This window comes from Sorex fumeus, unplaced genomic scaffold (genome assembly GCF_029834395.1).
Source record: "Sorex fumeus unplaced genomic scaffold, SorFum_2.1 ptg000100l, whole genome shotgun sequence".
NCBI classification, from domain to species: Eukaryota; Metazoa; Chordata; class Mammalia; order Eulipotyphla; family Soricidae; genus Sorex; species Sorex fumeus.
In genome coordinates this window covers 6579090-6597500 of record NW_026606157.1, presented here as the reverse complement: position 1 = coordinate 6597500, position 18411 = coordinate 6579090, and the positions used below count along the sequence as shown (strand labels likewise).

At 42.0% G+C, this 18411-nt stretch overlaps 1 protein-coding gene across 1 annotated transcript in view; it reads left to right on the top strand.

Moving 5' to 3' along the window:
* Positions 1-18411, top strand: part of ABCC9 (ATP binding cassette subfamily C member 9) — a 138392-nt gene that overhangs the window by 65615 nt on the left and 54366 nt on the right. The window contains exons 17-22 of the mRNA XM_056134559.1: positions 1379-1417; positions 2802-2903; positions 9869-9953; positions 12087-12167; positions 14745-14882; positions 15174-15299. Of these exons, the coding sequence (XP_055990534.1) occupies positions 1379-1417; positions 2802-2903; positions 9869-9953; positions 12087-12167; positions 14745-14882; positions 15174-15299 (571 nt within the window). The remainder of the gene's footprint in view (positions 1-1378; positions 1418-2801; positions 2904-9868; positions 9954-12086; positions 12168-14744; positions 14883-15173; positions 15300-18411) is intronic.

Genomic DNA, 18411 nt, shown 5'->3' with positions numbered 1-18411 from the left:
TTCTTCCTTCTTGATCCTCTCTCTCCCTCAGATTAACTAAAAAAATTAGGTCATTTATTAACTTTTTAACCACTGAGTGGTGGGGGACAAATTTCTTGGTATCTGAATAATGTTGTGGGAAAAATATAACTTGGAAAAGTAATGCATTTCAGGGGGTAACGAGAAGTTTAAACCAGAGGGTAATAATTGAGAGGAAACTTTAAGTCTGAGACTGTCTATCCTGTGTGTTAACCATTTCAGAATGTCACTAGCAATATGCAATCATGGAAATTGTGGAATTAATAATTATTAGTCAGATATCCTGGGGAATGTGCAAATGAACATCTTCTCCACAAGAGCGTGTAGTACTTTCTGAAGTCAGCTATATCTATTTTGGGGAACTCCTGGGTTTTAATTATGTGTATGCTTTTCAAATTTAGGTCTTTTGTGATGGTGAAATTCAACTGAATAATTAAATTTTTGAATAATAAAGCAAAGCACATCTTTCTGTTATTCTCCCCCCATAATATAGAAATTATTAGATTTTGGTCAAATACATCCTCACACATAAATCAATCATTGAATAGTTAAATCTATCCTAGTGTTGCTGTTTGACCTATTATGATGTCGTTTTTTTTTTTTAACCAATTCCTTAGGAGTAAGCATTGTCAAAACTTTCAAGTTTAGCATCTCCTCCACCAAAATATTTTTTTCTCTCATGCATTGGGGTAGTTAGTAATTCAAAATAGATGACACTTGTTTATTGCAACATGAATTTTATATGCTCATATTTTTAGAGGAAGAGTGAATATATCAGTTAGTGATCCCTCAGACAGTTAACAGAGGTTTACACTTTTAAAGGTAGGGAGGCCTCAGGGATATTAAATCTCTAGAAAAACTAAAAGAAAACTCTCTTAAACCGGGACACATTCCTACTTGGGATCATGTAACTGAATGCAGTGGCCATGACAATTATCTTTAAATGATTTTCTTTGCAATTTATTATCAATAAACATTTTAACTATATGCGAATATTAGAAACATGTTTAACGGGATCAAGTAAACATTTCTCAGGAGAAATTGGGTTGCAAATGGAAAAGTTGTAAAAGTTCTCTTCTAGAGAGACAACTGGATTTTAAATAGAGCAGATTTAAATCCAGAAAATTGGGATATGTAGGAAAGAGAATGGAACTACTTATCTTTGGGAAGCTTACTAAGTACTTCCTAGGTGAGGTGGAAAGAAAATGATTATAACTTATCTGGCTTGTCTTTGAAATCAATTTCAAAATCTCTCAGGAAATATAATTATTTACTAAGTCCATTGTTTATCGTACCTGATTGTGCACACATTCAATCTATATATTTCATAATTAATGAACATTATTTGCCGTACTTGCAGTGTAAATGAATCTGAACCTTCTTTTGAAGCAACGAGAAGGTATTATTTCTCTTTTAATCTGCATTTACTAATTGCCTTCTTCAATCTTCACTTGATACTTAATCTTTTCTACAGCTTTTATCCGTTCTGACAATGTTCAAAATTGTTTATGGAAATTGACCAGACTATTTCTGACCACAGTGGTTCCCAACACGTACAAGCACTAAGAGAATGAGTCTGCCAAACAAAATGGCGCATTGTGTCAACTGTTTTAAACATCTCTGTGACTCACACACATCTCAACGTTGGCTGAAGCTCAGACTGTTCTTAGCAAACTAGATCTGGGACTTCACAAAATAAAAATGCAAGCTCTCGTTATTTTCAGTTATGTAGTGTTGGGATCCTTCTATAAGATAGAGATGGAGAGCCAAGTGCTGCATCAGTTTAAAACAAAACACATAAAGGACGGAGGGAGGAGGGGTGGGTATGTCTCAGGCTGGGAACCACTGTTCACTGCTCCTATGGTATTTTAAGAGCCTACTGGTCTATGCCAGATATGAATGTCTTCCAAGTTCCTGAGATAAATTTCAGCATGATCACAGAAGAGTTCTAACTTTCTCTTTCCTCATCATTATGCTCTTTTAACCTCAATTCCTTAATTAGTACTTACAGTCCTTGAACTAATTGTGGAAGTCTGACCTTTAACCCAATGCCCTACCCTTCCCACCCCATTCCATCAACTTTTTTTTTTTAAATCATCACTCACATGCCTTTTCCTGATTACTGAAAATTAAAGTCTGATGTATAGACATCTGGTAAAATTTGTAAGCCAAAAAGAATGGGAGGAGGTTATCATTTAAGAAAGTAAACTATTTCAATCTGTATTGAAATATGTACTTTTAAATGTGTAGTGATTTCAATATTGAAGTGGATTCAAGGTATTACTCTTTGTTTTGAAATATAGAATATCCATTATCTTAGCAAATATTCATATAAATCATAAACATATACTATAATCATAGCATCAAGTCACATTTTTTGGAAAATCTGCGTATATAATTTATAGTAATGCAGAGTGCTTTTAATATAAATTGTAGCTCTTCAAGAGATTGAATCATCTTAAGAAAAAATTTAAATTATTGTTGATAAGATGAAAGTTTAAGTGAACAGTTTATACCTTTAACTAATTTATATATCATATTTTATATTGTTGAAAAATTGGATTTTTTCATGTGACATGATATTGTCATATGCAAAATAACATGCTAATTCCTCTTGTTCATCTGGAATATTTAACCATTAATAAGGTTGGTGGTTGTTAGAATTTTCTCTCTTTGGAGTTTTCCTTTTCTGTATTTAAGATATTATACTAACATTATTGTACTAAAAAGTTAATATAGCATAGCGCCCTTGCATAATTTTACTATTTTTCTCCCATTTCCAGTCGGAACAGGTATTCGGTGGCTTATGCAGCTCAAAAGCCTTGGCTCTTAAACGCTACAGTAGAAGAAAATATTACCTTCGGAAGCCCTTTCAACAAGCAGAGGTAACTTTCAATGTACAAAATTCAAAACTAGATTTGGTGTTTCTTTTGTTGTTGTTGTTCTTTAAAAAAAATTGATTTTTCATTTATTCACAATGAAATTACAGAGTTGCTCATGACTGAGTTTTAAGCATACAACATTTCAATACCAATCTCTTCACCAGTGTCCACTTCTGTTCACCAATGTCTCCCTACCCCCATTGGTTTCCCCCCTACTAGTCTTCTGAGAGGTGCTTTAATGCTGAACAAATGTTCAGATTCCTAGCGGTATTAGTTCTGTGTGTGGATCACAATTTCTGGAGTCTTGACAAAGGGACTTGACTCCTTCCTATTCGCTTGACTTCAGCTTTACTGCCAGATATTTTGAGTCAACTCTTTTGAGCCTCATTGGAAGTTTCTGTTCATCCTGTATTCTCTGAGAACAATTTTTATACCGAACACACATTCTGGCCTTTATACAACCATGTTACCTGGAGGTTATCTGCTGTGCATCTTCACTGGTGGGAAATATTTTTCACCGTTTCTTCACCTAGCCCAGTGTCTTTTATTGGTTCCCTCTCAGAAAAAGAACTCGCTCAGCTTCTTCTGAAAATGTCTCTTCCTTCAGTGGACACACAGAAAATTCTTCCTGATCGTACCCTACTACATCCACCCCAGGGTTCATTCCAGTAACTGCAGGGGGTGGTATCCCTCCCTCTGGTAATATCTGCTTATCAACGCTTGTTCTATGGACTCAGGATTTGACTCTTATTTTATCTGTGCTCAGATCTCACACTTTCTCTCACCCATCCAAGCATTAATTCCAGCTCGCTGTTCAGGTCCATGTTCTCCTTTGAACATTTGCTTGCCTCTCTGTTTCTTGCTAATGTTCACTCTGGAGAATCTTGTATTCTCTTTTCAACATGTTTTTCCATCTTTGTCTTTTCACACATCTTTATAAGCAAGTTTTATTCCATAAAAAATAACTCCCTTCACAAACACAAACAAAAACAATGAAACAAAATGTTATTTCCCTGATCACATTCCCACAAAACAAAAAGAATATGAAAGGACAATTTGCTTTTTTTAATTATATCTCTATAATTAGAAGAGCCTGGCAAGCTATCTGTTGTGTATTCAATATGCCAAAACCAGTAACTACAACTGGTCTCATTCACCTGACCCTGAAGGCTTCACCGACATGGCAGCACTGAGAAGGATGAGAAAGGAGAGGCCGACAAAATCTCAAGGCCGACCTAGGCTGCCACAACGAAGGAAGACAAAAATGATCGTCTGTACTTTCAATGCACGTACGCTAGCATCAGATGCATCCATCGAGGACCTGATGGTACAAGCGCGAATGATCAAGTACGACATCATTGGTCTGACCGAGACAAGAAGACACGAATCACACCATGCCGTTTTCGACACTGGAGAAGAATTGTTCCTCGGAACATGCGATAAAAGAGGTGTTGGAGGCGTCGGTGTCCTTGTCAACACAAACTTGGCCAAGAGCATTGATTCATTCGAATGCCTAACAATCCGAATCGGACGTTTACATTTGAATAGATGTGGCTTGCTGCCAGCAGTTTCTATCTTCGTTGTCTACGCACCAACATCTCATTATGATGAAAGAGAAATCGAGAAGTTATACATGGAGCTGCTGGAGAAGTTCTATAAAGAAGACCACACCTTCTACAAGATCATTGTGGGTGATTTTAATGCCAAGATAGGACCGAGAAGATCAGCTGAAGAACTTCACATCGGGACCCATGGCCTAGAATGGAACGAACAGGGTGAGAGACTGTCTGAGTTCATCATGTCGACCAAGATCATTCATGGTAACTCACAGTTCCAGAAGGCAGAATCTAAACGATGGACATGGGAGTCTCCCGGTGGACGATTCCACAACGAAATAGACCACATCATATTCAATCGATGGTTTTGCCTGACGGATGTCGCTGTTGTCCCAAAGTTCCGAACGGGATCGGACCACCGTCTCCTTCGTGCAAAATTCTACTTCACAGAGCAGGGAGAAAGGGCTGCAAAGTTCAAAAAGAGAACTCCCAGATTGACCACCAACTGGGAACTCTTTGGTACTATTGCGGCAACATGGGAAGATGCCATTGTTGACAACATTGACGAGGAATACGATCGACTGGTTCAGCACCTCCATGAATGTGCAAGGAACGCCGAGAGAGAGATAGCCACAAAAAATCACCTATCTTCGAAAACTCTTGAGCTAATTCGCCAGCGTGGTTTGGCGCATGCCTCAGGCAACTGCAAGCTAACGTCCGAGCTCACAAAGCAGTGCAGAGATGCGATCAAGGAAGACCTCAAAGAGAGAAGAGTAGAAGTACTGGTAGATGCGGCAGAAGCCGGGAAAAGTATTCGGAACGCCCGCCTGTCCTTCGCCAACTACAAGACCAAATACTGCCCTCCGACGTCCTGATGGATCCATCACATCCTCCAGAACGGCAATGGAGAAGATTATCCATAACTTCTACTCAAATCTCTTCGATAGCCATGTCCACTTGCCGACATACCAAATTCCACAGGATGGATATGTCGTTCCCAATGTTCTCCCTTCCGAAATCCGACATGCCATTTCGTCGGTAAAGAAAAAAACAGCACCCGGCCCAGACAAGGTCAGACCTGAACACCTGAAGAACCTGCCGTCAGTACTCATCAATACACTGGCTTGGCTCTTCACTCGCTACCTGTCTGAATGCAAGGTTCCGTCTCAATAGAAAACCAGCAGGACCGTACTACTGTTCAAGAAGGGAGACATCCATGACATTGGCAACTATCACCTGATCTGCCTATTGTCTGTCATCTACAAGTTGTTCACTCGAGTCATCCTAAATAGGATTGGCAGAACACTAGATGAAGGACAACCATGCGAGCAAGCTGGGTTCCGCAAAGGATTCAGCACCATCGACCATATCCACACGATAACCAAGCTCATTGAGGTTTCTCGAGAGTTCAAGATGCCGCTCTGTTTAACGTTCATTGATTTAAAGAAGGCCTTTGATTCTGTTGAGACGGAAGCGGTCATTGAAGCGCTAGCCAATCAGGGCATTCAAGCCCAATACATCAGGATCCTCCATGAGCTGTATTGCGGATTCACTACCAGGATCTCACCATTCTACAAAGAAGTGATCGTTGATGTCAAGAGAGGGGTGCGGCAGGGTGATACCATTTCACCAAAACTCTTCAGTGCCACCCTCGAGAACATGCGACGACTGGAATGGGAAGGAATGGGAGTGAAGATAGATGGTCGGCAACTACACCACCTCCGCTTTGCTGATGACATTGTTTTAATAACACCAAACATCAGCCAAGCGGCACAAATGCTGGCCGATTTTGACCGTGAGTGTGGAAAGGTAGGACTACAGCTGAATCTTACAAAGACAATGTTTATGAGAAACAGCCTCGTTCCTGACGCCCCATTCGCTCTCAATGGAACGACCATCTCTGAATGAAACAGCTATGTGTACCTAGGTTGAGAGGTCAACATGACAAATGACCTGGCACCCGAGCTGCGCAGGAGGAAGAGAGCGGCTTGGAACGCCTTCAAGAACATCGAAGAAATAGCTTAGAGGACGAAGAACCTCCGCTCCGGGCACATCTCTTTGATTCCACTGTTCTTCCTGCATTAACATATGCCTCAGAGACCTGGGCCCTACGCAAACAAGATGAGAACGCTATTCAGGTCTCCCAAAGAAGAATAGAAAGAGCTATGCTTGGAATATCACGTTTCAGTCAAATGAGAGAAAGAATCCGGAGTTCTGACATCCGTCGACAATCAAGAATCAGGGATGCTGTCTCATTTGCCAAGGTGTCGAAAATCAGATGGGCTGGTCACGTAATGAGATTTAAAGACGACCGCTGGACTAGAGCTGTTACCGACTGGATTCCACGGGATGTCAAAAGACCGCGTGGCCGCCCACCTACCAGATGGTCAGACTTCTTCCTGAAGATCATGAACGATCGGTTTGAGGCCCTTCATGTTCCCAGAGCAAACAGATGCCATTGGGCTACACTAGCACGCAACAGGGACAAATGGAGACGTTACTGGCGCCCGCTCGAGCAAATCGACGACTAACGGGATGTTAAGTGATTAAGTGATTAAGGGATCTCTATGGGCTGGAGCGATAGCACAGCGGGTAGGACGTTTGCCTTGCACACGGCTGACCCGGGTGACCCGAGTTCGATTCCTCCACCCGTCTCGAAGAGCCCGGCAAGCTACCGACTGTATCTCACCCGCACAGCAAAGCCTGGCAAGCTCCCCGTGACACAATCGATATGCCACACACAGTTACAAGAAATCTCACAATGGAGACGTTACTGGGTCCACTCGAGCAAATCGATGGACAACGGGAAGACAGTACAGACAGTGCAGATTATACCTTTGGTGTCCTGGCATAAGGATGCAAGCAATATTTGGGGTTGTTTTAGTTAAACATTGTTAGTTGAATCACCGTGAGATATACAGTTGCAAAGTTGTTTATGATTGGGATATAAAAAACATAGTATGAGACTAATACCCAAAGACAGTAGAAACAGGGGCCAGGAGGACTGGTCCATGTTTGGAAGCCTGCCTCAAGAGGTAAGGGAGTAGGGGGAGGGCAGTTAGGATAGATAAGGGACCACTATGACAATGATAACTGGAAATGATCATTCTGGACAAGAACTGAGCACAGAGTAGATAAAGAGGCAATACTTGTTTCTAACTGACACTGAGTAGTGGGTACTTTATCAACAGTAAGTAGAAATGTTTATGACTTCACAACTCCTTTGTCCAGTATGGACAGACATTATCAAATATCTTATCATCTGAGTAAAAGTGTGTGTGCCCAAGAGTGAGATGTTGCTATGGTGTTAAACAGAAAGAAAACCAGAGCTAAAAAGCAGAAGGGGAAGACAGCTGGGAAGAAGCAAGAGAATGTGAGATCTCAGAGGTCTAGTGACAAAGGGTATCTATTCAGAATGAGCCATTTTTTAATTTTAATTTAATTTTTTTTATTAGTGAAACACCATGAGGTACAGTTGTATACTTACAAATTTTTGTGCTCGGGTTTTAGTTATACAATGATCAAGTGCCCATCCCTCCACCAGTGCCCATTATCCACCCCCACCAATCCCAGTATCCATCCCACTCACCCCCCCCCCACCCCCCTATCCCCACCCTGCCTCTGTGGCAGGGCACTCCCTTTTGTGCAGAATGAACCATTTTGAACCATAGCGTTAGTGTAGCAGGCAAGGGACTTGCTGACCCTGATTTAATCCCAGCACCCCATAATGTTCCCTGAGCCCTGCCAAGGCTCAGCCCTGGAGCCTACCAGGTGTTGGTCAAGAACCAGACCCCCCCAAAAAAAAACCGAAACTCCAGAATAATCCATCTTTTAGCCACCCTTTAAGCACTACTGAGGCATACCAATGCCCAGTGACTTTTTTCTTAAGCTGCTTTTGCTATGGTGGGTCTTAAGCCTCTAAACTCAATCTGGAAAGTTAAGGAGAACTTGAGACAAGAGGGGTTGGGGAAAAAGAGAACCTAGCATAAGGAGGTAACCTCCATCACTTGGAATTGATGGGACCTATGACCTGGGAAACAGCCACGCATGAAGCATCTGGGTAGAGATTACATCACCAAGGAAGGCTGAGATGAGATCGTCGAGGGACAGGAACATGGGTGGAATGTAATTCTGTGCCTTTGGATGAGTCATGGAAAGTTTTGGAAGGGAGATCATCAGATAAATATGATGTTTCATCTGTAAAGCGTGTGTGTGTGTGTGTGTGTGTGTGTGTGTGTGTGTGTGATCGTGCACATGCATCTGCCTATGTATGATGCATCTGAATTAGGAGCAAGGAGACATTTAGAAGTAGGAAGAGTAGTTCTCCAGGCATGAAACATTTCCCCCCACTTCATTGAAACACCGTGATTTACAAAGTCATCCATGATGATTTGTTACAGACATCCAATGTTCCAACACCCGTTCACCACCACTGTCACCTTCCCTCCACCACCGTCTCCATTATCCCAACCACCCCTCACGCCTGTCCCTGCAGCAGGCTCACAATAATTTATCTTATTTTGCTTGTTGCCATTAAATGGTCACTGGAATGATCAAAAAAATTATTTCTATAGGAAAAATATGTGTGAAAATTATTGTTTCTCACTGTGGGGACATTAAGTCCTTGTCTGACATTGTGCTAAACTGTTGTTACAAGTTAAGAAGGCATGAAGCGTTGGCTGCCTGTCCCAGTGGGTGGCTTCATAGTGGACAAGATGGTGACTGAAACTCACCCTAGAGCAAGAGTGGATGAGAATGGGAAAAAGAGTGAGGAACCACGATGGTGTCTACACTAGGATTAGGAAAGCACCGAGTGTGTCCATGCCCCTCCACAGACACACACACACACACACACACACACACACACAATAGGCTTGGATAACACAAATGCACTCATTTCCCCCACCTCCCACTCCCCTCCCTCCTCCCACAGGCAGACCTTCACTACCTGTGCTTTGTCCCCCTGGACTTCCTATTACCCTTTGTATGCAGCACCAGGAACCCTTACCCTTGTCACAGCCTTAAGCTGCCTCCTCTTATGTTGTCCAGGCAAACTAGGACTTTCTGGGGCTAGTCTGCATAGGACCTCCTGCGTGAAACTATCCCTGACTCCTCAGAGTGGCCAGAGAGACTTTTTCCTGTGTGTTCAAACAACGTTTTCTGTCTCCTTCCACTCTGGCGCTGAATGAGGTGCATTTTTATTATATGTTTTGCTGTTTTCTGCTCCAGTTTTAAGTGTGGGAAAAACAGCATTGATTTATCTTTGCATCCGCAATAATAATGTATTGTCCAATAGATTCGGAACTGTTCAAGCAACGTTGTATTTCCTCTACTAACATAATGAACTTGGGAATGCGTGTAGGGGCAGTGTGTGATTAGTGAACTAAAGTTTCAAAACCGTTTCTCCTCAAGGTACAAAGCTGTCACCGACGCCTGCTCCCTCCAGCCAGATATTGACTTACTACCATTTGGAGACCAAACAGAGATTGGAGAGAGGGTGAGCCTTGTCCAGTTGAAGTGGTGAACAGCAATTTAGAAAGGTCCTCCGGTTGTCTTTAACCTTTTGTTAGGGAATCTTAGCACTGAGGAGTTATGTGTTGCTCTGGTGATAAGTTCCAGAAGCCATGCGGGAGCTCTTTGATGCCAGTCTCCCTTAAGTGTTTGCTGAACCATCCTGCTCACACGTGCCTAAAGAAAGTGAAGCAACCCTACCCTTGATTCACTGTAGTTTTCTTGTCATTTACTCTGCACTTATTTGAAACGTGAAATTGTTGCTAATATTTTTTGCACTTCTTAACATGTCTTGATTCTTGTTCTAGCATTCGCTTTCCTTGGCATAACAAACATGCTTTATATTATAAACAGAGTATTTTCTCCAGCTGAGAAGTATCCATGTCTATAGGTGAATCTTATGACCCTATTGTCTAAAAATGTCTGGTGTCAGAAAAAGTTTCTACAAGCATTTGTAGAGTGAAGGCTAGAGAGTATAGCTGATTGGGTGCTTATCTTGTACACGGCCGGCTTGGGTTGGATCTCTGGCACCACATAAAGTCTCCTGAACACTACCAAGAGTGATTGCACGTGCAGAGCAAGGAGTAAGCTGTACACACTACTGATGTGGTTTACCACCCCCCACAGTCTTCCCCCCCCCCCCGCCTCAAAAGATAATGTCGTTAGAAGCATTATTGAATTTACAGCAAAGCCATTGTATGAAAGATACTGTGACTTACATATTGCAGCTGAGAAAGCTGAGAGAAGTGGAAGAACATTCCAGTTTAGAGTCAGTGGTGTAGTTGGCGTGTATCATATTCTAGACACAGTGTTTAAGACCTGCACTGTTGAGCTGTGGGATAGTGTGAAGGGGTGGACACTTGCTTGGTCTTCTCGAGCCCTGGGTTCTATTCCCAGAACTGTACAGATTCATGAGAACCCTGGAGCAGCGTCTGAGCACTGCTGAGTGTTCCCCAAAAATCAAAAAGGAAGAAAAAATAAAACACGATGCCTCTGACTTCTCTGGATCTAGTTTCCATGTGTATGAAACAAAGAAAACAAAGCTTACATTTTGGAATTGCTGCGAGGAATAAAAGAAATGAGAATGGAAAAGACATGAACTCAAGCCTGAGACAAACTAAAGTCCTCCCAATTTTAACACTTGATTACATGACTTACTACTGTCTAGTTCTAAACTTATAATTCCAAATGTAAGAGCTAGAGGATAAAATATCAGACACAATTTGCAAAATGTGTCCAATCATCAGCACTCACCAAGAAAGATCAAGATGATCAGCCCAAGTTTATCTTCATGTAATTAAGTCGTATATTCAAAAAGATATAATCTTATTTTACCAATGCTGCCATAAAATTAACACTAATTTAAGATAGTTTTTAGAGAAGTTGATATTTTAAATGGGGTATTTTAATTTTATTTTTAATTTAAAAATTTTAAAAATTTTAAAAATTTTATAAAGTAGGCCAACCCGGGTTCAATTTCTCCACCCCTCTTGGAGAGCCTGGCAAACTACTGAGAGTATATTGCCTGTACGGCAAAGCCTGGCAAGATACCAGTGATATATTCGTATGCCAAAAACAGTAACAACAAGTCTCACAATGGAGGCGTTGCTGGGCTCACTCAAACAAATAGATGAACAATGGGAGGACAGTGCTACAGTTCATGATATTTGACTACATTTAATATTCAAACACCAATCCCACCACCATTACACCTTCCCACCACCATGTTTAGGGTGTTTCCATCCCAAACTCCAATTCCTGACCCAAAGCAGAACCAAAATAATATAATACTTCCCTCTAAGGTTGATTGCCTCCTACTTTGAATTCCATCAAATGTGGTGCAGTACTCTTGACTATGGGTAGAGTGTGTCCTTTGAAGTGTTGTGCGGCCACAAATGTGGTCATGTGGTCCAGGGAAAGGTTCGCTTGTGAGTGAGGCTCGCCCGAGCACATGAAGAGTGGCCAGTGAGCAGGGTGGTGGTTGGGTTCTGGAGGTCTTTAGCTGCTGGGGCTGGTTTCCTTGGGGCGGGGAGGACTCTCACCCATCAAGGAGGTATCTTTTACTAGTAGTGTATTTGCTAGTGGAAAAGATGCTATTTACGATTCTTTTTCTCTCTAGGGTATCAACCTGAGTGGGGGTCAGAGACAAAGAATCTGTGTGGCCCGGGCTCTCTACCAAAACACCAATGTTGTCTTCTTGGTGAGACTATCATCTTCATTTTTTATTTCTGCATTCTTTTTCTCTCTGGACAAATGAGTCTTCAAAGACTCAAGCTAAAAAAAACTTTAGGAGAATATAGGGGAACAAATCCTCACAGTACTAATTGGATCAAAGCATTGGGTTAAAAGTTGGGAGATCCACATTGGTATTCACGAGACCGAAGAGCCCATGGGGTTTCTTCTACACCTTTCTTAACCATAAGGATTAGAAATTAGGAAAATGGGAATAGTGGCCCACAAACTGGAGAGGATACCTTGTTTTCATTTCTATTTCTTGGCAGATAACGAGGGACTGGAAAACTTCCTATTGGGACACAGAGGGTTTCAGTAGGGTCCAGTGTAGTCTATTTGAATAAACTGTGGGTAAGATTGTTTCCTTGGGTTGCCATTTCCTGGTTTTAGAATGCAATGCCGACCTTGTCAACTAAGGCTGGAAGCATTTGAGATGCATTGGTGTTAGATCTTCTTTAAACGTTTGTAAACTTCACCAATGACACCCTCGAATCCTGGACTATTCTTTGTTGGGAAGTTTTTTTGATCACTGAATCAGTCCTTACTAGTAGTACATCTGTTGAACTTTTGAGATTTTCCTGGACCCCCGGCAGCACTTGAGATCATACCAATTTAGACTCCTGGAAAGAAACTGGGAGTTGTTGGTTTTTCTCCCACTCCTTCTGCATTAATCTGGAGTGTAAAGGCATAGTGATTGCTTCACACCTTTTAAAAAGTTGCATCCAAATTTGCTATATTCCTTTGGGACTTGTAAGTGTAAGCCCCACCAGCATCCGGAGCTATCTGATTTAAAAGTCAGTCCATTGGGTACAGTAAAAGTTGGAGTACCTGATATGTCTAGAAAGATACCCCTTTGGGGCTGGAGACACAGTACAGGGGAGAGGGCATTTGACTTGCATGTGGTTGACCTGAGTTCGATCCCTGGCATCTCATATGGTCCTTCAAGCACCACCAGGAGTGATTCCTGAGTGAAAAACGAAGAGTACCCCTGGGTGTGGCCCAAACACAGAAAGGAAGGAAGAAATGAGGGACGTAAAGAGGGAGGGAAATGGGGGAGGGAGAAAGGAACGAGAGGGAGGGAAGGAGGGAGATAGGGAGCAAAGAGAGAAAGGCAGGAAAGGAGAGAGGGAGGGAGGGAGGGAGGGAGGGAGGGAGGGAGGGAGGGAGGGAGGGAGGGAGGAACCTCTTCTAGGGATATGCTGATGACCTTGTTTAACTACTAGAATGAATTGGAGGGTGAAGATAGAAGTGCCCACCAGGTATGGGGGCTTCACCAGTACCTATAGACATGGTAGGCAGATGTAGGGTCTTCAGGGAGCAGCTTGTGAGGTACCCATTCAGAATCCTTCCCAGGAAAACTTAGCAATGGGAGTTTTTCCCTGCTCCCTCAAGCACTGAGGAAAATGGCTGCTTGCTGTAGTCCTTTGAGCCAGGTGAACCCAAGCCCTTCTCTCTCTCAGAGAGCAATGATGTGAGGGGCTATCCCTTCAGGGCAGCCTTACCAGTTGGAGCACTAGGCATTGGGTGCGGCTCCTTCAATCCTCAGGTGGAATCTAGAATTGGGGATTCCTTTACATTCTGGGCTCTGGCTGGTGTGGGGCATATGGAAGGAGTATGCCTCAGCATTACCTGTCCAATGGGAGGTGGGTATTTTCTCAGTATCAGTCCCAAAAACTAGCTTCTGGATCTCTCGCACAGGGACTATGGGGAAGGCTCCAAACTCAGCTCCTCTATGGGGGGGATGGACATGTGGCAACTTCCTTGCTTGTCACACTAGAGTCAGTGCCTGATCTGTCATCTAAAAGTCAACTACTTCGATGATCACTATATTCCTTCTTTGTCTATTGTTATACGCTGATGAATGCTGTTGCTTTTTAGACTTGAGGAGTCTACGTATGAAAATGACAAGCTATTTTGAAAAGTTGTTTAGTTTTCAACTTAGCAAGTAAAGGCCCTCCCGTTGATCATCGATTTGCTCGAGTGGGCCCAGTAACGTCTCCATTGGAGACTTTTGTTGTTACTGTGTCTGGCATATCGAATACTCTCGGTAGCTTGCCGGGCTTTCCGAGAGGGGCGGAGGAATCGAACTCGGGTCGGCCATGTTGGCTGCGTGCAAGGCATGCGCCCTACCCACTGTGCTATCGCTCCAGCCCTTAGCAAGTAAAAGGATAAAATAAAAACTTCATTTAAATTAAATACCTCTTCGGGTTGGAGTGAGAGGATAGTGGGTAAGGTATTTGCCTTCCATGCAGCCTACTGGGTTTGATTCCCGGCATCCCATATGGTCCCCCAGGCATCACCAGGAATAATTCCTGAGCACCAAGCCAGAAGTAACCCCTGAGCATCACTGGGTGTAGCCCAACTCCTCCACACCCCCAAAATTAAATACTTCTTCCCAGAAACTGGAAGTAATTCAGAGTCTGTTTATTATAAATTGAATTTAAGACAGTTTTTACTTAGTCATTTGGATTTCTAGTATCAGGAGAAATGAGTTACATTGCAATTAGAGGAACATTTCATCATCTGTCCATTTTTCTGCTTGTAGGATGATCCATTCTCAGCCCTGGATATACACTTGAGTGATCACTTAATGCAGGAAGGAATTTTGAAATTTCTCCAAGACGACAAGAGGACACTTGTTCTTGTGACTCACAAATTGCAGTATCTAACACATGCTGACTGGGTAAGTGATAGAAAGAAGCTTCATTCACTTTGCTATCACTCCTAGATATAAATAGGGACATTAAGATATGTTTACTGGGCCAGAGAGAGCATAGGGATTAATAAGGCACGTCCCTTGTTTGTAGCTGACCTGTTTTATTCCTGGTACTACATGTGGTCCCTCCCATGCATCTCCCAGAGTGATACCTTAGCATAGCCCTAGGAGTGAGCCCTGAGCCCCAATGGGTGTAGCTTTTGCCTAATTAAGGCTTTTGGTCACAGTTCTGATGTTTCTGCTAATGTATTTCCTTAGATTATAGCCATGAAAGATGGAAGTGTTTTACGAGAGGGAACTTTAAAAGATATTCAGACCAAAGATGTCGAGCTTTATGAGCACTGGAAAACACTCATGAACCGACAGGATCAAGAATTGGAAAAGGTAACTGCTCAGAAGCTGGAATATACTGTTGATTACTAAATGTTTGAGAATACAGTTTAGTATTTGATAATATAATTAATTCCATTGGGAATTCAGAACATCTATTTTTATCATTAACAAATAGACTACTTAAATGATAAAATTGCAATGATATATATTTTTTATTTTTATTAGTGAGACACCATGAGGTACAGTTGTAGACTTACAAATTTTTGTGCTTGTGTTTCAATTATACAATGATCAAATACCCATCCCTCCACCAACGCCCATTTCCCACCACCACGGATCCCAGTATCCCTCCCACCCCCCATCCCCCCATCCCACCCTGCCTCTGTGGCACGGCATTCCCTTTTGTTCTCTCTCTCCTATTGGGTGCTGTGGTTTGCAAAAGAGGCAATGGGTGACAATCATGTTTGGTCTATAGTCTACTTTCAGCAAAAATTGCAATGATATATTTTTAAGTGCTTCATATTTTAGGGAATTTATATTTGATTTTTTTTATCACCGATAAACATTGGGTCCTTCAAAATATCACAAGTGTTTTGAAAAAAAGAGTACAGGTAAAACTGTAGAGCATGTGAGAAAAAGTGAGCAGAAAAGTGTCAATAAAATCTTACATTTGCATGTTCTTAAAGTTCACAAAGCTTTATTAACATGAGCTAATTTAATTCTCACAATTCCCACAGATACTCAAAGAAAAATTGGGAAATAAAGAAAACATCTCACTTTAAAAAATGAAAAAACTAATGTTCAAAGAGGTTAAGGAACTTGCTTAAAGTTATATAGTGGACATATTGGGGATTCCAGTTGGGCTTAAAATCACATCTGTATCCAATGTATTTCCAGTTACTACTATGCATGATATAACTGCAACACTGAACAAGGTGATAACAGAGTTCAAAATCAGATTGAAAACAGCGAAAGAATCAATTATGGTTGAGAGGTGAAACTGCAAACTGAATTAGTAAATTTTTTAAATGCTTTCTCTTGAGTGGGACTAGGACATGCTCAGAATTTGGTACTCCTGGCGAGGAATGAACATTATAACAGACATTCTATGTATCAGTAAATTACTAAGACGATCAAGAAATCAAAATGTGTTCTTTTAAGTCAAAATATCTTCAAAAGGAATAAAAGAATCTATGTTTCCATAGAGGATGATTAAAAGCCAGGCGAACTCTGGAATTCTTCTCTCTTCTGTATGTTTGCCAAAGATCTCAAAAGCAAGCTTCATAAGGAAGAAAAATTCCATGTAAAAAAATCTTTAAGTAGACTAGGATAAACCACAGGACTCTTGAAATGAGGATGTTCATCAAAAGAGCATTATAAGCTTCAGCCGGCAAGTGCCCACTTAGGAATTATACTGTGAGAAGCTTGATGAGCTTGCTGGGGATGCTCCAATGGCCAAAATCTCGGGGATCGGGATGTCGGGGATGGAATATGATGTCAGCTGAAGGAGTGGGCCTGCTAATGGGTTACTTGGGAAAGAAGATCTGGAAAAATAACAGCAACCACCAGGGAGCCTTTGGCTGGACTTTATAGTAAAACTGTTAAACTAGCTAGGAAGAAAGTCCATTAAGTTGTATACTTAGAAATGAAGAGGTCCCTGGAGGTTGCATCACTCTTATAACTGAAGACACATGAAGGGCTTCTACATCAGAGGTAGATGTGGGTGACTTATGTGTGTCAGGGGAATCCATCTGTGAGGTCATTAGCAGCACCTGCCCCTGTCCTCATTTGAGGCCACCCGGGTTCCTCTAAAACCGGGAGCAACCGCTCTAGAACAGCTTTGGATGCTTTGTTGTCCAAACAGCTGTTTGTCTGATTTTCTGAATGGCAGGATGAGTGTTATCCCAGCTGGGTCTTTGCTTTCTAGGGAGATATTGGGTGTCATTCAAAGACATCTCCAATTGTCACAGCTAGGCAGCAGGTGCTACTGGCATCTTGTGGGTGAAAGACAGTGATGCCACAAAACATGCTTTGATTCTCAGGGACACCCCTACACAAAGTGGAGTCTGTCCCCGATGTCCAGAAGGCCAAGGCTGAGCAAGGTTGGCCTCGAGCAGAGCACTGAGGAAAGGAGGAAAGATTATTCGTAAATTGAAGCTATCCTGTGGCAGGCGTTAGAGAGAACTGTGGTTTAAGGGTTACCGGTGAGCAGCAAAGAATATGTTTGAAGAATAGCAATAAAAATTCCAAGAACAAAAAGGAGATGTGTATAGCTGATTTGAAGTTTAAAATTTCAGTGATTGGTACTGGGAACCTCAAAATCTGTCACCATGGTGCTTCTGCACTCAACCTCCAAGCTCCCATCACATCCCACCCCAGAAATAGCCATTCAATAAACAGTTATTACATAAATGAAGCTAAATTTTTAGTTACTTGATCCAAATAGCACAATTTAAAACATTAGGGGACTGGAGTGATAGTACAGAGATTAACGATGCTTGTCTTGCATGTGGCTGACCTGAGTTCAATCCCCAGCATCCCATATGGTCCTTGAGCATCCCTGGGAGTGATCCCTGAACACAGAGCCAAGAATAACCCCAGAGCATTGTCACTGTGTGTGGCCCAACCCCCCCCATCTATTTAACTTATAATAAGCTAAATTTGAGTCCTTTTTCATAATAAAAATTAATTATTTGGATGACTAGGTAGAAATCTTAAGGGCTAGGATGAATGAATTACATGTGGGAGACCTAGGGCACTGCTTGATCCTTAAGCGCCACCAGGAATGGCCCTGAGCACTGTTAAGTATAACCTCCCCCCTCAAATATATATTTAAAGTCTTTAGGATACTAAATATTTTATTCAATAGAGACAGATAATTTTTTAATATGCAGTTACATTTGATTTCATGACACAATACTTTGAAGATTCAGTCCTCTTAATTTTGTGTTTTAGCTAAGGCCCTCCCGTTGATTATCGATTTGCTCGAGTGGGCCCAGTAACTTCTCCATTGGAGACTTTGTTGTTACTGTGTCTGGCATATCGAATACGTCACGGGGAGCTTGCCAGGCTCTGCCATGCGGCCGAGATACTCTCGGTAGCTTGCCGGGCTCTCCGAGAGGGGCGGAGGAATCGAACTCGGGTCGGCCATGTTGGCTGCGTG